Source organism: Camelus bactrianus, chromosome 14 (assembly GCF_048773025.1).
Source record: "Camelus bactrianus isolate YW-2024 breed Bactrian camel chromosome 14, ASM4877302v1, whole genome shotgun sequence".
Lineage (NCBI taxonomy): Eukaryota > Metazoa > Chordata > Mammalia > Artiodactyla > Camelidae > Camelus > Camelus bactrianus.
In genome coordinates this window covers 2,941,570-2,963,639 of record NC_133552.1, presented here as the reverse complement: position 1 = coordinate 2,963,639, position 22,070 = coordinate 2,941,570, and the positions used below count along the sequence as shown (strand labels likewise).

Below are 22,070 nucleotides of genomic sequence, written 5' to 3'. Positions count from 1 at the left end.
AACGTTGCTTTTCTATTTAATTTTGTATCTATACGAGATAATGTTCACTAAACTTATTGTGGTGATCATTTCATGATGTATATAAGTCAATTCACTATGCTGTACACCCCAAATGTACACAGTGCTGAATGTCAATTATATCCCAATAAAACTGAGACAGAAAAAAAAAAAAAAAAAAACAGTGGTGAGCTAGATTTGGCCCAATGACCATAGTTTGCTGACGTGTGCTGGAAGGTCTTAGAAACGACCTGCGCTGTGCGGTCCAGGACAGTCACCACTAGCCACGTGTGGCTGCTTAAATTACTTAAAATCAATGGTTCCTCAGTCAAACTAGTTATGTTTCAAGTGATGAATGCCCACTTGGGGCGAGCGACTATCGCAATGGAGAGCACAGAACATTTCACTTCTCACTAATGCCTGACAGAAAATGTAGGTTTTTTTAAAATACAAAGATCATTTTATTTTACACTGTTTTAAAATTTAAGTTCTGGGTAGTAAAGGGAGGCAGGCATCTAAATGAAATAATGTTAAGGTCAAATGAATAGCTCAGTTGGACTAGAACACCTTCCAGAAGGTTTATAATTTGAATTTAAGATGCTGAAGAACAAATACAACCATTAGGCGATCCTACCAAGTAGGTAAATCTTATCAGGAATTTATTATCAGGTAGCTAGAAAAAATAAGAGAAATTTTCAAATATTTTAGCACCAGCCTTGAAAAAGGAAAATCTCATTACCTTTAAGAGTTGCTGGGGGGAAATATATACAGGATCTTGTGGTAGCTCACAGTGAAAAAAAATGTGACAATGAGTACACATATGTCCACGTATAACTGAAAAATTGTGCTCTACACTGGAATTTGACACAACATTGTAAAATGACTATAACTCAATAAATAAATGTAAAAAAAAAAAAAAAAAAGAGTTGCTGGGAGGACTGAGAGCACTGAGTCACACAAAATGCCCATGCTCCCGGACACGAGCTTTTGTCACTGGTGGGGTGGCTCCGACCACCGCTTGAGACAAACGACCCACATTTGATGCAGTAAGTCACACAGCCGTACAAGCATTTCTAAACACACCTCTTCAAAGTATTGCTGATAACACTGCAGATTTTTATTCTCATATTCAGTATTCTGAGTTTTTAAAGTCTCACTAATTCCAACCGTTTCATTTTACCACGGCTAATGTTCCCAGATAGCATGACGATGCACACAGGGCAAGATGCATGATTAATGACAGCAGCCTGGGGGCTAATGCCGAAATTTGTTTAACTTGTCGGATCTGATCGTTGTTTTAATACATCAAGCAGCCAAAGGGAACCTGAACCAGCATGTGCGTCCATCGGTGCTGTCCTGTTGGAGCTTCTGTTTACACTACTGTTATCGCAAGTCCTTTTTTTTTTTTTTTTAAGAGAAATCCTTTTAAGCCAGCATCCTACAAGAGTCAGTTTAACCAAAGCTAAATATAGTCCATAAATCCATTTAACCAGTAATCCAGATGGCAACATTTCTTTCTTTTTTTTTACGGAGAGGGGTGGTGGCAAATAGTTTTATTTATTTACTTACTTTAATGGAGGTGCTGGGGATTGAACCCAGGGCCTCATGCATGCTAAGCACACGCTCTACCACTGAGCTCTACCCTCCCCTCCAAGGATTCCAAAGTTTCACAATGAGCTAAAAGCAAAACGAGTGAGCCCCCCGTGAGCCCCCTTCTCACTTGTGAGGGTCCATGCCTCCCTCTCCCCACCCTCCTCCCATCCCTGGTTAGCACGCCAGAAATAGGACTGGGTGAGCCAGTGCCAGTCCATACACTGTCATCAATAAAGCTGGAGTCGCAGCAGTTTTTTTTAATCTTAAAAAAAAAAGAAGAAAAAAATCACGTTTTCTCCTGGCATCCTAACACAGTCTCCTGTGCCCCACTGGGGGCACATCCTCAAGTGCCTCGTTTCCACGACCACTGGTCTCCTCTGTATCCCAGAGCTGACATGCTATTTTGGCAACAGCTGAGAAACTCAAAACAGAGGGAAATCCCAATCATTTCAGAGCATTTGGAGTCCTAGCCTGGACAGACTTGCAGGTCAGGGGAGGGTGACGGGTGCCAGCTCTTGGTCTTGGACGTAAGCCCCCGAGTTCCCCAGCACATACACGCAGGTGAAGTGGGGAGCAGGTGCAGTGCTCCAGACTCATGATCCCCACCCTGGCCCCTGTCCTGTCTGCTGCATCACCAGAGCCCTGCAACCTGAGAAGCTCGGCCGGGAGCCCCACCAGGGCTCCACTGTGTCTCATTTACTGCCCTGGGATCTGCTTTTATTCCACACCCACTAAGCCACATTTTCATGAGAATATGAATGCCTTTAACCAAACTAAAGGATGGTGGAGGAGATGGGGCAGCAGAGGACTCTGGGCAGAAATGTGAGGTGCCCCTTCAAGTATGTAACCAGAAAGAGTGCCTGGTGGCTGCAGCTCTGCTCCGCAGATCCTCAGACCCTGCAGCCCTGATACGAACAGAAGTTGAAAGCTGGTTAAGGGAAAACCATTCTGAACAGGTTCCCAAGGGAAGCCGGGCACATGTACCTAAAGCCTTCTGCTTGGCTTCACAAGTCACGCCTCGGTCTGGGGAAACCAAGTCCCAGCCTGGGCTGCAGGTCTCAGTGCCAGGCGGGGTGACGGTCCATCATCTCCTGGACTCCAGAGAGTGCTTGGTGTGAGAGGAAACCTGAGGCTCACTCTGCGTCACCTCCAGAAAAAGAGGCTTCTTTTAGGACTGTGGGTGTCTTAGATCTAGAAGGTCCTCAGGAAACGAGGGAGCCCCGGGCACAGACACTCTAGCGCACCCAGCTCCCAGGCCGGGTGGCCGCAGCCCGCGTTCCAGGCGCTCCTCCGCACCATCACCGCCCACAGCGTGCTTGCCGCCCTCCTCCCGCCGGCGACCATGACCGTCCCGCTACCCCGCCCCCGCCTCGGGGGCAAGACCCGTCTTTACACGGAAGTTCTAACCGGTCACTGGGAAATCATCTGAAGCTTCTGCATTCATTCAGACATTTAACTGAGTACTTAATTTGCACAAAGCACTGTTTTAGAGGTAGAGTCACAGTTAAAAAACAGAATCAGATTTCGGCTCCGTGGACCTTACATTCTACGGACCAGAGGGAGACAGACAAAACATAAAGTCTTTCACACACCCACAAAAAAAGAGTCAACATCCTAATTTTAAAATGGGCAAAGGACTGAACAGACGTTTCTCCAAAGAAGATACAAACGGACAATAAGCACTCGAAAAGGCGCTCAGCATCGCTGCTCCTCAGGGACATGCACAATCGAAACCACCGAGACACCACCTCACACACCTCAGCATGGCTACTATCCAAACTCAAGCCAAGGAAAGCCCAGAAAATAGCAAATGTTGGCAAGGATGTGGAGAAACTGGAACTCTTGTGCACAAAGTGAGGTGTGTGGAACAAAGCATGGTGGCTCTTCAAAAAGTTAAAACCTAAAATTACCACGTGACAAAGCAGTTTCACTTCTGGGTGAAATATATACCCCAAAGAACTGAAGGGTCTCAAAGAGATATTTGTACACTCAGGCTCATCACAGCCTCATTCACGATGACCAAAAGGTGGAAGCGACCCAAGTGTCCATGGAACACAATGTGGCCCATCCACACACTGGAATGCTACTCAGCCGTGAAAAGGAAGGAAATCCGGACACCTGTCACAGCACGGATGGACCTTGAGAACGTGATGCTCTGTGAAATGAGAACACACTCAATGCCACTGAAATAGACACTTAAAAATGGTTAAGGTGGTAAATCTTAGGTGTATTTCCCCTACATATATAAACATTATATAAGTATGTTTCTGTAATATATTCCCATATTTGTATAAATACAGTTTCATATATGCTTTATGTATAATACATATTACTTCCAAGGATGGGAAGTTCTAGAGAGAAAAATAGAGGCAAGTGGGATGGGGGCTCTAGGGGAGGTGGGAACACTTGGGTGGGGTGAGGGTTTTCCTCGCTCCCCCAGAGCAGGTGATGATTAGTGTCCAGGAGATGAGGGGTGACCTGGGGCTGCTGGGCTTCTTGCACACAGTGGCCCAAAGCTGAGGGGCGCACTGGGATAACTCCTGAGGCTCTCGAGCCCGAGGAGGGCATCTTGCCAGTGGGGCCTCGGCGGCGCACGGATTCTCCCTGACTCCTGCCTTTGGAGTCCTGAACTGGTTGGGTGCCCTGGTCTTGACAGGAGGACTCATGGCCCCACCGTCTGCAAGTACAGAAATCTCTGGACTGTACCTCCCCCTTTACAAGTGTCACCAACCCTGTCACTGGTCCTGGCACTGGCATTTAAATATGATGGAGTGACAGCAAGTGTGGCCGAGGGGGCCTGCCAGTGACGCACTCGTTCACCGTCCTGACAAATGGAGTCTTGGTGTTTAGCTCATGTCTTCCCGTCAAACCACCAAGCAGGTCACTGCCCACTCTCAACTCTCAATCCAGCTCCCAGCCAGGGTCGCCTCAGTGGCTTCGGGCCATGACAGGGCGGGTGAGCTGGTGGCACTGGGACGTGAGGGAGCTCGGTGCCTACGCATCCCATTACCAGCTAAACGCAAACAACTCCTGACATTTGACTCTCACCCTTACTTCAAAATCTGTGCTAGAAAGAAAACCCTAAGCATCTCCTTAGCAACCACACTGGAGACATCCATCACCACTGAACGCAAGTCATAACCGGAAGTCAGACAGGATTAAATCTGTCCCGTTTTACTGCACAATTCCAGGTGAGCAAAATAGAGTGCTACCAGAAGCAACGCTCGGAGCTTACTCTTTTGATGTTTAAAGATAGGACTTAATGACATCTATACAGAAACTAAAACAGAAAACACACTGAGTAGTTTCATCTACTGCTTTTTGATTAAAAAAAAATTAAACCCTGATCACCAGCCATAGTGGAAATAAACCAAGGGTTGAACACAGTTATAGCAAATATAACTTTGGCAAAGCTACTTACATCCAAAGAATCCTCCTTCAATAGGATAAGGGCCATATTCTGTGATACCAGCCGGCAGGAATAACCTGAAATAAAAGAAATGACAACACACATGAATTTACCAGCCCCCAGGAACTCACCATGTTCAATGCTTATCTGAAGTCAGCCTCCCTTCCTGTAGCTTCCTCACTAGCACGTTGTGCCTATGGGTTCACATAGAGGCACTGCACAGGAAAGGGGGCAGGGAGCGTTTCCATGGACTGCGACTCTTGCAGACATGCGAACAGAACCGCCTGGAAGGGCTTCACAACTAATGGCTGAAATAAGTACTCGTCAATTTTCTGCAGATTTTCCTTTATCCCTGTAATCCTTGTAGGATATGAGCATGAGCTGTGGGCTCTCTAAAATAACAGCTAACACTTCAGGAAGACACGCGGAATCAAACGATGCTCCCAAGCGGCATAAACGTGCCTCCTGGAATATCAAGACCCTCACTTGCTTTTTAAAGCAGCAGGTAATTCTCACAGCAGGCGTCAAAGGAGTCCTAGGATTCAAGGATGGAGTCATTTTTCCTGCAGAAGCTCAGATCCATCCCTGTTTCAAGAATGAAATCTGTGTTTAAAAAAATAAAAGTTTGGAACAACAGTGTCCCAGTACTAATCCTTAACGCTTCCCATCACATTTTCAGACCACAGCATCTCTGCGGGTTAGGCAAGCCGCCCTTTCCCGCGTCTCCTGCGCGGCAGGCACATTTCCTACAGAGCCCTTTGCTACTCAGACTTTGTGGTCCACACGTGACAGCTGGTGACACCCTGTGACACCACAACCAAGGTGAGAGCCTCTGCTGGCTCCTGTTCAAATCCCCACACCCAGGGGTGCCGGCCGGGGCCCTTCTTTCCAACCCACCTCCACCCTCGGGTGACCCTTGAGAGAGCTGGCACCAACATGGGCTTTCCACCAGCCCCATCTCCATCTACCTCACTGAGAAAAGGCAAGAAAAGAGTCCTTCCACCTAGAAACGTGGCCCTTACGACCCTAATGGACCAACGATCACAGACACGGGACCAAACAGCATGAAGAGTATCAACCCTCGGGCGAGGACGCAGGGGACCGTCCCAGGGAAGGGCCGGAACCACTGCTGTGCTCGGGCAGCAGGAGCCTGCGCTTTCTCCCAGGAACAGTCCAAACACCTGTTTCCACAGCACCTGTGTCTACCCGACGAGGAGACAGGCTTTTAACTGATGGACGAGTCACGGAATTGCTGCGTCTGTGTCCTCTTTTCATCCTTAAGAAACCTACTCACAGGCACAAAATAGAATTTGACAGACAAAAATTATGCTCAAAATGCTAACTATCTGAGAAATGCAAATCAAAACTAACAAGGAGGTATCACCTCACACTGGTCAGAAGGGCATTAAAAAGTCCACAAATGATAAATGCTGGAAAACGTGTGGAGAAAAGGAACCCTCCTGGTGAGATGCTGGTGAGAATGTGATCTGGCGCAGCCACCGTAGAAAACAGTACGGAGATTCCTGTAAAAACTAAAAACGAGTTACCGTATGATCCAGCAATTCCACTCCTGGGCATATGTCCAGAGAAAACTCTAATTCAGAAAGATACATGCACCCCCATGTTCACAGCAGCACTATTTACAACAGCCAAGACATGGAAGCACCTAGATGTCCATCCACAGATGACTAAAGAAGATGTGGTATATTTACACAATGGAATACTACTCAGCCGTAAAAAGAATGGCTTTACAGCAACATGGATGGACCTAGAGATGATCATACTGAGTGAAGGAAGTTAGACAGAGAAAGAAAAACACCATATGATATCACTTCTATGTGGAATCTTCAAAAATGACACAAATGAACTTATTTACAACACAGAAAAGAGACTCAAAGACATAAAAAACAAACTTGTGGTCAGTTACCACAGGGGAAAGGAATAGAGGGGGTTAAGTTAGGAGCTTCAGATTAAAAGATGCAAACTACTATAAACAAAATAGACAAACAAGGACCTACTATATATTCAGTATCTTGTAATAACCTACAATGAAGAAGAACCTGAAAGAGAACATACACTTGTATAACTGAACCACTACGCGCTACATCAGAAACTAACACAACACTGCAAATCAACTGTACTTCAATTTAAAAAAGAAACATAAATTAAGATGATGAAACCCTGGCTTTTCTGGGGTGGGGGCGGCGGGAGAAAACAAGCGATTGTTTTGTTTATTTTGGAATGTGTGAAGCGTATCCTTCACAAATGAGTGTCATTTGTGAGGATCATTTTGTAAATTACCTCAGAACACAAACTTTAAAGCACAAAATTATGGCTCTTACTTAATTCAACTTTTTTTTAAAAGCAATACCATAAAGACCTAGACCAGGCAGTTAACCACAGTTATCTCAAGGGAATGAGGTTACTTCACTGGTTAAAACCGCCACATATAATTTTAACAGCTAAAACAACTGAGTAATTTAAAATCACAGGGCCACGTGGGCAAATACCTGTTAAGCCTCTAAGAGGACGAATAAAGTGAGGAAATAAGGCACAGCTTTCTGCACATTTTCAAACTTGCTCGGGTCCATGTTTTAACAAAACTGATGAGTAAAAATGAGCTTTCCCCAGAATGCCGTTTAATGTTCTACCTGGCGGGACAGAAATAATTGAGCTCTTTGCTTCCCACTAAAATTTTACCAATGGATTCTTCCCTCCTAGAAATTCTTAGACTACGTGCAGAAGGGAGGCCTCTATTTCGTTCTCACTCACAGACGGGAGATCGGACTCTGATCACCACTCTCCGCATCAGGCTCCCTCCTCCTCGGCCCCGGAGGCTTCCCACAGCTCCACGCAACGCAGACTGCTACAGACTTAGCACAGCGAGCGCAAAGGGCCTGCTGGCCGGCGGCGGCCTGGACGACAGCTGAGGAAGTCGGCGGTAATTTCTAAACCGTCACTTGCTGCTTTCTTTCCTAGTTTGCAATTTATTTATATTTTGCAATTTGATATCTGCAAATTTTATATTTAAGCAAAATGTCACTTGACAAGAGAAGCTGCGTAAAGTATTACGGAAAAACTCCAAGTATGCTTCTAGCCGTTACAGGGAGAGGGTAATACATAAAGCCACCGACACCTTCATGGATTTAAATACACAAAATTCAAGGTTTCTGAGAAGAAACAGGTTCTCTTTTTTTATCAATTTGGAAAACGAAGCAAGATTGTGCTCAGAGAATTATCACACAGAACACTTGCTCTAGGCAGACCATGGCCGTTTAACACAGTTAAACATGACTTAGCTAATGTGGCAAATTAAGCTATGTCAACCCAAGTTTGTGTGCTTGATTCCTAATGTTTTTGGATAAAATGAGATCAACTCTTGGAGAGAAGCCAGGTATGAAGCGTCGATCCACACTTGTAAACTGCGGTCTAGTCCTCTAATCTCACAATCTAACAAAACGACCATAAAGCGGCCGAGGAGGGAGCCTCTGGGATTTCACATCTCACTGCAGCTGCAGTGAACGGCACACCACAAAGGCGCTCAGTCTTTCTGCTACCTGAGTGTAATCAACACTCAAAGAAATCAAAACATTACAGGGTCTGTGGTCCTCAGAGCAGGACTTGATTTCACGAAAGTAAAATAATCATTCACACTAGAAAGTATCACCCAACCAGACCTCTCAGAACCCGCCATCAGGGCCTCTATTTTTAAGATAAGATATCGTCAAAGACATCCAGACCTAGACCTCTTTGGAGATTGTCTTGTAAGGGTTAGGAACAGCTTATCCTTACTAATCACACATCTAGGACCGACCAAGCTCCCCGCCCGTGGGATTCAACTTGGTTCCAAATCCTGAACAAGTGTGTTGCTGGTTCTAACTAATTTCAGGGAGACTGTCACTCAATGTTTGACTGTGAGTGTAGGGAACACGTTGCAGACATCAGGCCCAGGCGATGAAAGATGAACCCTTCATCTCCTCCAGGCTGCAACAAGGATGCTCAGTGCAGTCCTTCCTCATCAGAGAACCAGGACCCTGAGGCTCATCCACAGAACCACACCTGGGCACCTTCCCCCTCCAGATCCCCGGACCCTGAGCACCTCCCCCTCCAGATCCCCGGACCCTGAGCACCTCCCCCTCCAGATCCCCAGACCCTGCTCCATCCCAGGGAGGAACACGCGGCCTCAGCCTGACCACGTGATCTCCCCATAACTGAGCCATCATTCTTCTTTTGTTTGTTTAGTTGCTTTACACAAATCCCGAGGCTCACGTTCTAAACCTGTCTCATCCGTGAAGCCTTCCCCGGCCTCTTGGACTTGTGTCTTCCCTTCTGGGGAGTGAGCATTATGTATCACAGTTTTGTGCTCAGATTTTCAGCATCCTCTCTCCTGTGTGGTCCAAGCCAAGTTGCTTGCTATCTCTGTGCCCCAGTTCTATCTTTAAAAGGGAGATAACACCTGTCTCAATGGGAAGTAAATACAAAACTTACACAAAGGACTTAGGTGTAATACGTCACACGCTGGGCTAACACTTATAGCACAACTACCACTAACGCCAGACCTGCTTGGCATCCTCACTGCACAACTGGTACCTTCTCATCTGTTTCGTTCCTGAGTTGGTCTCCTAATTAACTTAGACCCCAATTACGGATTGTAAGTTCCCCAAGCCTACAGGGGAGCATCTGGCAACAAGGGAGCTGCAGATAATCAAGAAATCCCATACCTGACTCTTCCGTGAACAACACTGGAACTGGAACGTGGCCACCTTCCCCCAGGACCCCCTGAGAACCCGACCAACAGTCAAGAATAGGACAGGTAAGTCTACATTTTCTTACTCTCAGAAACGAAGCTTCTAAGACTACAGAAGCGTTTTGAAGGTATCAAATGATGGGCAACAAAATGCAGGGGGAGGGGCAGTGGGATCCCAACTCAGACGGTCCTCAGTGAAAGCGACCCTCAGCGTGATGACTTTAAAATGGAATATGCACTGGGTGTTGTTCTCACGCCTCCTACCTCCGTTAGAAAAAACTGAGAGTCCGAAAACCCCACATCCACTGTCCGACTCTGTGACAGATGCTTCACCCAGTCGTAATAAGGAAACAGGGACTACACGACCCACAAAGCCCACAGCTGGAACTTCACTTCAGACTGGCAGATGCCAAACTTTTAAGCTGAAAAAGAAAATGGCCACCTCCTGGAAACACAGCTCATTAGCATAAACCCAAGCACAGAACAGCGGGGTCCTGGCACTGCGCCAGCTCCAAAGGACCTCAAAGCCACAGGCAGGATGACTGTATCCACATAACACTCCAGGCTCATGAGAGACACAGATATCCCCAAACTTGGTGGGACAAATGTATCTATTTTCAAGGCATGAAACAAAAGTTACACTTTAAATAAATTCTGAAACTGTGATGGATGGATGGATGGGCAGACAGATGATGGATAGATAATGGATGGATAGATGGATGGATGAATACATGGATAGACGGATGGATAGATGGATAAATGGATGGATGAATGATGAATGGACAGTGGATGATGGGCAGATGATGGATAAATGATAGAGAAACAGAGCAAATGCTGAAGAGAAACAGCAGCACCAGGCACCAGACGTCACCTCTAAAGGGAAATAAGAAAATTGTCAGAGTCAACAATTATAAGACACCCCAATTCCAGGGCAATGAAGCATGAAAACAACACGCGTCTTAGAATGGATGAAATACTATTTCCTCCTCCCAGGTCTTCTAACTCAAGTTTCAGAGAAGGGTCTTCATGAAAGCTCCGTGAATGCGTTTAAAATGAGCCCTACACCAGAAGTCACGAGCCCCGAGACCCAGCAGCACGTAGCGCGGTCATTAACCAGAGCGCGCGACCCAGTGAACTCCGCACCGCCCACCGCGAGCCCTAGGACTGCTCACACATGAGGACCGAGGGCCGTGCCGGGACAGCCCCGCAGCAGAGCGCCCGGCGCTCATCCCAACCGAGCTGCTGGGTACCTGCCCTTCTTCCCACATGTCCCCTGGGAAAATGTACAGAGAATGCGCTCAAACGGACAGCACATCCAACCGGGAGGATGGGAGACACGTCAGTAAGAGTGCACGTTACTGAGGGAGCGAGGAATGTGGACTGGAACCCCAGCTTATAATCCACCCTGCGTGCGGAGCGCGACGCCAGGCTGCTCACCGCCGTCGCCCGTGGTCCGACACGGACAAGTCGAACATCGCATCTGGAGCTCTGCACTGAATCATCTGCAGGCTCAGCAGACACCCTAACTCAGAAAACGACACTGGACCCTCAGCATCAGCCAGGGCTACAAACCTGAGTTCTGAACACAAAGGGAAAAAGTCATTCAGACACGGCTCTCTCACAGAACATCAGCCCCCTGGCTGTCGGAAGACACGCAGCACCCAAGACATGTCTGACTTCCACGGATCCGCTCTTGAGAACTGAGTCTAGAAAAGCTCCAGGATAAATCAGACTTTGGCAAAGTCATCAGCTCTAAGCAGAAGGCGTCACCTTCTAGTGGTCTTGGGGAGCACTCACTTTAAAATGTCAATTTTAAACTATCTAACGGACGTGAGTGCTTCCAGAACCAAAACTACACACGTTGCTACGCCTTCTTCAAAAAAAACCACAAAATAATAAAGCTGTTAATGGGAAAAGAAACTGTGGACAGGTATCAGTTACCTTGCAAGACTCCGAGAAGCCTCATTCCACAGACGAGTAAAACCTTCCCTCAGGGACAACAGGCCACCCGTGTTTTCTGGGTTTATTTTTGGCCTTTTGCTTTCATTTGAGTTTATCCAAACTTAGCTGGACCCTGATGAACGCAGGCATAAGGCAACCGGACAGGGGATGTGCTCCCAAGGGCGGGACAGCTGCGCCGTCAGGGCACTGATGTTTCTCACGGCAGACACAGGGGAGAAGGCTCTGGGGAGCTGAGGGCTGCGGCCGGGGCCGGGGTGGGAGGGCACCGGCCCCGGAGGAATACTCCAGACCTGACCGTGACGGGACAGCCGGTCACTGACAGTGCAGTTTCAAGCTGATGGGCCACGCACTTCTTTCTCACTGCCCTGGGAGAGCAGTGAGCTGCTTTAATACCCCTGAGCGGTAAGTATTTCAGGGCAGCAGCCGGCTTCGTGTGCCCTGTATGAACAGCAGGAGCCACCTGCCACTAGCAGGTGTTTCATGCCAAAATTACACGGGAAATAATACCTATACACAGAGAGACATTACACAAAAAGCAAATGTGCTACCCTTCACCGATAAAACGGCTGCCGGCATCACCGAGGGCTGTCAGCCACAGGTCTGCAGTCTAGTAGTGGTGCCGGTCAACACAGGAACATCTCACCCTTCTCCAGGAACACGTGTCTCGGAGACAGCAAGCACAAAGTTCACACTGGTGCTTCAGAGACTGCGCGTACATCACTGGTGACGTATCAGTCCCTGGTGACTTTAATCTCCCTTGTCTGTGAGTCCAAAAATGCATCTGATTAGCTATAGCCTAGGTAAAAGCTGATTACACGGCTTCTGTCTATTAGAAAGAAAAAGGTAAAATCCACCCCAGACGGCCGGTATTGTCGACCACGGAAGTTCTCGGAGAGACAGAACTGATTCAAAGAGAAGGCTGAAGGAAAGGGACCCACTGGACTCAGGTGATAATGTTCCAGGAGACTCCTCTGAAGAGGACACCAGTTGCTCAGATTCAGACGTGCCAGCATGTTTCTTCCTCAAGTGAGCTATGGCACTGAGTTTAGTTCCATAAATACGTTAGAAGCCATGTGATCCTAACTTACTCATCTTACCACGTACACACCAGGGCTTGGGACCCCACAAGGGTGACAGAAGTACCAGATAACTTTAAAAAAAACTCAAAAAATCAAAATTAGAAAATGTGCCTCCTTAACACTAAAAGAGCTATTTGGACTTAAATTCCCTTTCTTCCATTTTCAGGTCTGCGATGCTTAGCAAGCAAAGAGGCTGCCAGTCCAGACGGGGAAGAGAAAGATGCAAGACTCTTAGAAAAACCTACCAATTGGTAAAAATCATTAAAATGGCTATAATTACATAAAACAATGATGCATATTTAAACTTAGTGAAAACATGCTCCTAGTCTCTTACACTACATTTTTGTGAAGCAGTAAGAAACTCAAACTCTTGTCAACTCCTGAATTCTCTATCCTATGTACGTGTCTCTAATACTCTTCAGGAAAGCATCATAGTTTTAATGTTTATAACAGGCAGATAATCCTCATCAGAGCATCTTCATTTGATTTTGGGAAACTTCTCCTGGCCCTGTGAACGAAGAGTTCCATAGAACACCATCCGTCAGCGCGTTTGAGCAGCCCAGAGGCACTTATACAAAACACTTTAAAGACATAAAACAAAAATCAGCATCAGGAAATTATATTCTAAATGAATTACCTATGTTAATTGCAGTTTCTTGTTTGTCTCCTGTCAACACCCATATTTTAATTTCTGCCTTCAACAGAGTCGCGATGGTCTCGGGCACGCCTGCCTGAAGGCGGTCTTCTATGGCCGTGGCTCCAAGGAGCAGTAGATTCTAGATTGGGAAATGTTTTCAGTTAAAGATTGGTAGACACTGAAGATCGGCATTAACAGGACAAAGCTTTTGACATAAGAAAGGCAGTCAGAATGCTGTGAGACAGTGATCTTATTTCCTCTCCATTGAACCTTTGTCTGCAGATAACTGATGATACAGCCACACGTGTGGCATTCCAAACCAGCCGCAAAGGAGAGAGCATAGCTCAGACCTTACCAGGAACGAGGTCCTGGGCTCCATCCCCAGTCCCTCCGTTAAAAATAAATAAACGTAATGACCCTCTGCCCAATAAAAGAAAAAAAAAAGTCAAAACCATCCACCAGGCTAGACCGCCTCCACACACAGGCCAGCATCTAGTTCTGGGTGCCCGGGTGCTCTGCAACAGGACCCATTTGGCAGCAGAGCACATGGGCGAGTTATCCCAGGAGTATCAACAGGACTGAGCTGCCCTCCCGTCCACTAATGAGCAGAGGACAATGGTATTGTGAACACATGAGAGAAACAGACTTGGTAACCAGAAAAGCCAACACCTCCTGGGCGCACGCGCTCTGCACGCCCGGGGCTGCCAGGCACTGAGCCTATTATATGCTTTGTTCTGATTCTAATAGTAATTTTGGATATTTCCAGTGAAGCAGGGCAAATGAACACCTGAACTCAGTTCTACCCCTACCCAAATTCCAGTGAAATGGCAAACGAGTCAATAAAAAAACTGAGTATAAAAAAGCAAATGGTAATCTCTTTTTAAAAAGGAATTTAAAAAAAGCAAACAAGTGATGACTTTGGAGCTATGGAGACTGGAAAACGGATGGACCAATGTCTGCCGACGTGAAACAGAAAAGGCTGAGATCCGGCTCCCACATTCAAGGCAATCAATCTGTGAAAAGCTGCCTAATGTCTTGGCATGAACTGAAATGACAAAATCAACACAGGCAATTAGAGGGGAGGGTAGAGCTCAGTGGTAGAGCGTCTGCTTAGCAGGCACGAGGTCCTGAGTTCCATCCCAGTACCTCCATTAAAAAAGAAAAATTACCAGAACAGTAAGTGTGATTATATTTAGTGTGTGCAATGTCCGCCCAGCCTCCGCATTCCGACAGCTCGGGTAACTCAGTATGGTCAGCTAATCTCCTGAAGCCTCAGCTTAGGCAAACCCAGAAAGTCGCTGGTGACGTTTTTGACCTGCTACTTCGTAAGACATCATTAGTGCTTGGCGGAGGGTGGCTAGACCCTTCAGAGACCCCACAAGAACTAAGTGTTTCTTAAAGCGAAGGAAGAAACGATTAAAAGCTAATGGTTAGTTAAGATACTTACAAGAGAAGAGACCACCGCTCTAGAGCAAAAGGAATGATTCCCGTTCAAAGACTGTTCAACAGGTGGTTCTCTCAGCCCCTCCCTGGCACCTGACGCCTCTGTCGCGTGCAATTACCTTCTCAATGATCTCGTAACACTCCTCCAGACGCTGAGCTCGGTCCTTCAGGATCGTGCTGGCTTCCTGATAGACTTTGAGCCACTCCTCGTACTCACTCTCAGAGAGGTCGGCGTAAGCCACACAGAGAGTCCGCAAGCCTGCAAAACAGCCGCGGGCCCCCCGTGACGCCACTAGTGACGGACAAGCAGGACGGCTCGCCCCCCACCCCGGTGGCCCCCCGCGGCCCCGCGTCCTACACGCACACACGAAGAAATTAAGGCAACTGACTACTCTGCAGGTCACTCTAGTTCAACTTCCACATATTTCAAAAGAGAATTTAAAAGCATCTCCACCGCTTTGATACAAACCACCTCTTCTACAGACGCTGACAATACAGAAGCCAAGAGGGTGAATTCCCGCAGCAGACGCCCAGGAGCCGAGCGCGAACCATGCGCGCGAGCACGGGGCGGGCACCAGCAGTCAGGGCCACAGGAGTCGGCTTCCGGACAGCAATGAAACCCCAGCGTGCTATCGCGTGAAAACCCGAGGCTTTCAAGCAGCCACGCCCGTGTGTGCACGTGCGCGGGCGCCGACGTACGTGCGTGCGCGGGGCCGCAGGCGCCCAGACCCGGAAGCAGTAGTCAGCACTCAAGCGGGGCTCCAACTCTGATCGTGTTCACGGGCCGGAGAGCCGGACGGGAGTGCTGTTTAAAGACTGCAGAGAACCCCTTCCTGTTCTCTGTGGGGCCGATGAATTAGTCCCTTAAGTCCAGGGCAAGCCAAGGTCAGAGGAATGAGGAGAGAGACAAGGAGGTAACAAGGCAGTAATAACTAAGAGAGGACTCTGCGTCGGAATCTCAGCCTTCGCTGCCTACTGCATACTGTGGGGTTTTTCCCCCAGCAGAGTTGTCCATTTAATTATCATAATCACATGGGTCTGCTGGACACCGGGATCATGTGTGGACGTACCCATCAGGATACACAGCAACGTCAGGCTTGGGCCACCAGAGCAGACATGACATTAACACGTGCACTATTCACACCGGGGGCTGAAGGTGAGCAACCAGGGTTGTGAGCAGGCCTCCGTTCTCCCCAGCGGGACTGGCATGTCTGGTTAAGAGTTGGGGGGGGTCTCATACAGGTAACAGAACGTGGCCTATGGCCACACCTCTTGCAACTGCCCCGGGCACGGGATGTAGAGGGTGGGGATAGGGGTGGGCACCAGAAAAAGACATGCCCGTGAAGCAAGCCAAGCGCTGCATAGAAATGACCCGTCCCTTCAGAACACGACGGCTGGCCCCAGCGCCACCAGACCGTCCAACTGCAGTCGGAGAAACCGCATCTCCTGATTCCCCTTACCTTCCGTGGCAAAATACTCCAGGTGGCATAATGTTTCCTCCATGTATTTTGAATCTTTGGAAAGTCTCTCAAAAATGACATTATCCTAGAAAGGAAGGAAACATCGTGACTGGCACACCCTGGGGTCAGCTGACCTGCCAGCCAGCACTGCAAACCCGGCTTTGTTTCCGTGGTGTTTATGCCGAGGGCGTGAGGACACCTGTGTGGGCGAGTGCAAACAGTTCTGGGCTGGATTCAGTCCTGAGCTTTGGAAAACAAGTAGGGTGTGGACCTGCGTCCACACAGGAGCAGGCTGGGGAGGACCGCGGTGTCAGGAGACTCATCGGGGGACAATGGGGCCCACCTTCACCCACATTTGCAGAGTGCCTCCCAGGGTCTGATGCCTTTTGCAGAAGTGAGACGCAGAAGACGCTCAGCCTGCCCTGCTCAGGTGCACCCTCCCTTCCTGCCGCTGTAGGGGGCCCCAGCCAGGGAGGGCATGGCCCACGGGGCTCTCAACCCGGCTCAGCTGAGAACACGCTGCATGGACAGCCCATCACCCTGGGACCACGTCCATGACCGACAGGCAGGGCCGGGAGCTGGAGACTACAGGTCATGCAGCAGGTATGTTACAAACTGCACTACTGGAGGCCCCCCAAATACTTCTAAGATACCCAGTTTGGCAGAGGCAGGTTAGAAGAGAACTCGATCCTATAAAAAACAAAAAGCACCACTGCAGGGCTTCCCACCCCCCCGGGGTCTGCGGCCGCCCCCACCTCTGGGCCAGGCGTGGGCCCCTTCCGGACGTGCAGTGGTCCTGAGAGCAGAACGGCAAACAAGCAAACCAAAAGTTAAGGCAGGGGGTTATGGGGGGACATAATGCAGGTGGCCTTGATGGGTCCAGATACGATGCCTTTAGAAGTCACACGTATTACTCACATTTTAAAAGCTCTGGTCACAATGTACGCAGATAATTCTTCCCCTCATCGGGAAAGACTGGGAAGATTTCCAACAAGTCACTGACCCTGGTGTACCTTCACAGCCCGGACAGTCTCGTAAAATGAGGTTAGTAACTCTTTCCCTCAACACATAAGACCACAGTTTAACAGAACACAGTTTTGCAGGTCAGACCCATAAACAGTGTCAGCTTCCCTTAGAGACATAGGACATTCAGCTTCGATTGCCAGGAGGCAGCAGGACAGAAAGCTGAGCACAGGTGGACACTGCCTCACACCTGCCACACAGCCTCCGCCGCGAACACGACCCCCATGACGGACGCTGAGGAGAGCTGACAGAAGTGTACGTGTCAGAGCACTTAGAAGGTCATCGGTCAGTACCAGTGACCACATCTGCCGTCGTCACAACACAGCGCTGGTAAAGTGGGGATCAGAATTCACACCCCAAGGCTTCTGCACGACACAGCCAGCTACAGGTTCCCACCCCGCCACTGCTGCACGGCGAGCCCTCCACTGAAGGAAGCCCCACGATCTCAGGTGGGCTTGTACCCCTAAGTCAGCTTCAGGCCGACGGGAAGAGCCTTCCGACCCTGGGCAACCATCAGGGAGGCGGAGCACGGCCGTGAGGGAAGCCTGGGGGCCTCAGTACTTACAGCCCCCTTACAGTAGAGCCGCAGCTGTCCCGAAGGGGTTCGCACGATCACGGACATTCTCTTTCTGTCGCTGCAAGAGTGAAAACAAAAAGGAAAGAGAATTGTTACTAGTATGTTCTCTAGGACCACGTCCTGTGACACACACCCAACAACCCAAAGGCGGTCTGGCCGCCGCCGAAACAGCCAGGCTCCATTCCCTCTCCCTTCCTCCTCCAAGCCAGACTCCAGTGTGCCGTCTCCCGCTCTCCTCCTTACATGTCAGGGGCGCAAGCCTGCTCCTGTCCCTGCCCTGGAAACTCAGCAGCACAGCTCTTCACGGCAGGACAGGCAGAGACGGAGGACGTGAGCACCTCCTCGTGCATCTAATTCACTTGTTTTTCATTGAAGTTTAGCTGATTTACAGTGTTGGGTTAGTTTTGGTGCACAGCACAGTGGCTCAGTTACACACACACACACATTCTGTACAAGGCATCGGATGTAGTTCTCTGTGCTGTTCAGGAGGTCCTTGCTGTTTCTGTATTTTACATATAGTCGTGTGTATCTGCTCATCCCAAACTCCCAATTTATCCCTCCTCTCTTTCCCCTTTGGTAACCAGAAGTTGGTTTTCTATGTCTGTGAGTCTCTTTCTGTTTCATAAATAAGCTAATTTTTTTAATTTCCCATATAAGTGAGGTCATATGGTGTCTGTCTCCGTTGACTTCTGACAATGCTCTGCTGAAGTCCTTTTCTTTATTTCACAGCTCAGAAATACTCAGTAACCTGCCCAGTAAGCAGCAGAGCGGAAGAGTCAGCATAAACCCACTTCATTCAAAGGCTCCTCGGTGCAGCTTCTTTTGACTAGAGTAGAAAGAAAGGACAAATTCCGCGAATACTCCTGCCTTAGCCCCGAGGTCACGTGGTCGCTCCCCGGCCTGCAGCACACGAGCCTCCTCCACACCTTCCATCAGGACCCCTCACTCCCTCACTCCTTCTCCACCCACCTCTGCAGCCTCTTCTCAGCTCCCAGGAGCCGTCTCCCACCAGAGGACTCAGCACCCCTGCCCATACCTTCTGCTCCACCCCTCCACAGACAGCATCTCGTCCTCCTGACCCACGGCCCCGCCACCATGGCCCCAGACCGCCCACCTCTTGGACCTTTCTACAAGGTGATTTCCGATGGACCATAGCCTCCTAAGAGCAAGGGACATCCCCTCTCTGGCTCTGTGTGAATTCCTGCATCCTAACCCCTGGCCCCCTGTCTGACCTGCATCTGAGTTCTCACTCCCAGTCAGCTCCCTAGCAGCCAGGCGCTCTCAGCAAGGTTGTTCACCCGGCATTTCAGTTTCTGAACGAGTAAAGCAGGTGGCCACCAACTACTTCAAAGGAGTGCTGACAGGCTTAAGTGGCATCTGGAAAAAGACAGGGCAGCTAAAAAGAAAAAGAACCACATCTACAACCACAAGTGAGCTCTCTGCTCCTTCCTAGGCTCCCAGAAGTTTTTAAAATACATCCACATGCCTTCATCCACATCTGCCTGTTTCCAGCTAACTCCCTTTTCTCCTCCAGTAACTGCTGGTCCCAGTTGATGGCTCTGCACAACAGCACAGAGATGTCAGAACAACAAAGCATGGGGCACATAAAGTCTGGAGAGACATCCAGTGTGTCCCCCCCTCCACACACGGGGACACTGTCCCCTAGACCAGGCACCTCCCTCTCCCACTGAATACCCAACCCAAGGGCTCCTGAGCCAGCAAAGGTCAAGTCTGTCATCCTAAAACTGTAACATGGGGCTGGAAAGCTTTTCCTACAAGAGGGTAAAAAAATTTATCTTTTCAAATAGCTTATAGCTTGCTAAATCAGCAAAAAAATTGTGAATCATTTAACAAAGGTTATAAAAACCTAACTTTAACAGGGATAGATGCTTTCAAGACACCACAGAACCTCGCTCTAGTAGTCACAGGTTGATGTTAAGAAGGAGGAAAGAAACAAAACATGAAGATACACGGGGTTTTTTACGAATGATCTAGGGAAACAGATAATCCAACAGATTATGCCGATGGTGAATTAATGAGCCACGCTGGGGGACAATGAGTCTGAATGTGCACAACAGCTGCCCTCCTCGGACCGAGCCTCCAGCGGGGCGAGCTGATCTCACTGGTCCTCATTTGTCTGTCTCTGGGTCTCGTGCTCAGATGGGGCAGGACCTCGCGGGACCCGGAAGACCCACAGAAATAATGCCCTCATCACAGACTGCAAACTACGCAGGCGTGTCGGCAGCAGCAGACACAAGAACACCAACCTCCGGAAATCTAAAGAAAAGGAGGATATGGAAGCATACATTTCATCTTAAAACACAAAGGAAACAACCCACCTCACTTTCTTCAATGAAAGTCACAAACTCCAGAGAGACGAGGGCTAGTGGGGAATGTATTTACTGCATTTAATACTTAAGCACTGTATTTAATCATACCGTGCAATCACGAAAACACTCTGCTGAAGTTATTAAATATATATATGTCTGTATTTTCAGTGCATGAAAGAGAAACATACCTGGAAAATTCCAGGACATTAAGGATTCCAAATGTCTGTTCCTGTCCCATCTAGAGGAAGAAAAACAGGCTCTTACCTCAACTGCAAAGTATTAAAACCTCAAAACCGTCTCCCCAATCATAACCTCTCTACACACCTCTCCCTCCCCCTCCCCCTTCTCCTCCCACCACCCAATTCTCTCTCCATCAACCCCCTGCAGACGCCTTTCAACATGTACTGTTTCCCCACCATTCAGTCTGGTGGGGTCATAGCTCCCCCTTCTGGTGGAAACGTCTCATTTCTCTCCAGCAGGCGTGGCAGCCACACTCCCATCCAAGAAACACAATTAAACCTCACAAGGTCCATCTGAAACCTAGCGCCAGTGATGCTGCCAAACTGAGAACCCTGCACGTTTCACAGAACCACATGCGTGCACCAGCACCATCACATCCCCGGGGCTGGGGAACGTGATACAACACGTGGATTGTCTGTGGCAAAAGCTATTCACACTGAGTGAGCTTCCTACAGACCAGAAGCAGCCCCAGGTCGGCTTAGGTTCTGCTACCAAATGTCCATGCCCCAAATCTGGAGGGAAAAAGAAAACTTCTGGCATTCAAAACTCTGGGGATTTGGGATTTAGAAATAAGGCACTATAAATCCGCACCAGATTTTAGGGCAATTAATCAAATGTCTTCTTCCTTCAGTTTCTTCAAAGTTGGAACTTCAATAGCCTCCATTTTTTTTTTACAGAAGTTCCACATTACGTGTGTACAATTTCCAAACTTTTTAATAGAACCTGCTCTTTCCCCTAGTACATCCTCGCGGAAAGAGCGGGGCTCCGGCGTTGCACAGACAGGACTTAGAGCCCGGCTTCTGCCGCTGACAGCACTGGTCCCCTGGTTTGGGAGAATAAATGAAGCAACACGCAGATCGCCAAGGGCATGGGCTGTGCGTGCACAAATGCACACATACACACATACACACACACACACACACACACACACACACACACACACACACACACACACACACGGGGCAGCACTGGGTAATCCTTACCCGCCCCTCTGCAACGCCCCAGCCCTTTCTCTCTGCAAACTAAAATACAGCTGATGCGCCACTGTACCCAGCCCTCAGCAGCCCCTGTGCCCCGCCTTCTGCAGCCGCAGCTCCCTTCCTCCACCGCTGTCCTGCTTTGCCAGGCCCCCTTCAGAAGCTTGCCGCTGCGGGGAGGGCACAGCTCGGGGGTAGAGCGTGCGCTGAGCATGCGTGAGGTCCTGGGTTCCATCCCCAGTACCTCTGTTAAAATAAATAAATAAACCTCATTACCCCCCCCAAATAAATAAATAAAAATTTAAAAATAAAAACCTCACCGCTGGCCCCCCGCCCCAGCACTAGCGCTCTGGCCGCAGTTGCCCACCTGCCCTGCACCACGGCTCTCGTGCCCCCGTGGACTGAAGGGCCATCAGTGAGGCCACTTCTTGTAAATCGAGGGCAGCAAACTCCAGGACTTGTGGTTTGATGATTCCCCGGTATTAAAGTTCTTGTTATTTAAAAATGTTCGCTACTCAGGGGGTCTTTCTCACTCCCACACCCCTCTCGGTCCCCACAGCTGCAATGCAGAGGAACAGAGCAGCATCCACGCCCCT

The 22,070-nt window shown here is 48.8% G+C and overlaps 1 protein-coding gene across 2 annotated transcripts in view; it reads right to left on the bottom strand.

Moving 5' to 3' along the window:
• The window catches only part of ATP8A2 (ATPase phospholipid transporting 8A2), a 416,513-nt gene that overhangs the window by 297,231 nt on the left and 97,212 nt on the right, over positions 1–22,070 (bottom strand). For both annotated transcript variants that reach the window (XM_074377942.1, XM_074377943.1), the window contains exons 19-24: positions 20,446–20,495; positions 17,916–17,985; positions 16,328–16,412; positions 14,987–15,126; positions 13,425–13,563; positions 5,012–5,076 (exon numbers count right to left, since the gene is read on the bottom strand). In XM_074377942.1, coding sequence (XP_074234043.1) covers positions 5,012–5,076; positions 13,425–13,563; positions 14,987–15,126; positions 16,328–16,412; positions 17,916–17,985; positions 20,446–20,495 — 549 coding nt within the window. The remainder of the gene's footprint in view (positions 1–5,011; positions 5,077–13,424; positions 13,564–14,986; positions 15,127–16,327; positions 16,413–17,915; positions 17,986–20,445; positions 20,496–22,070) is intronic.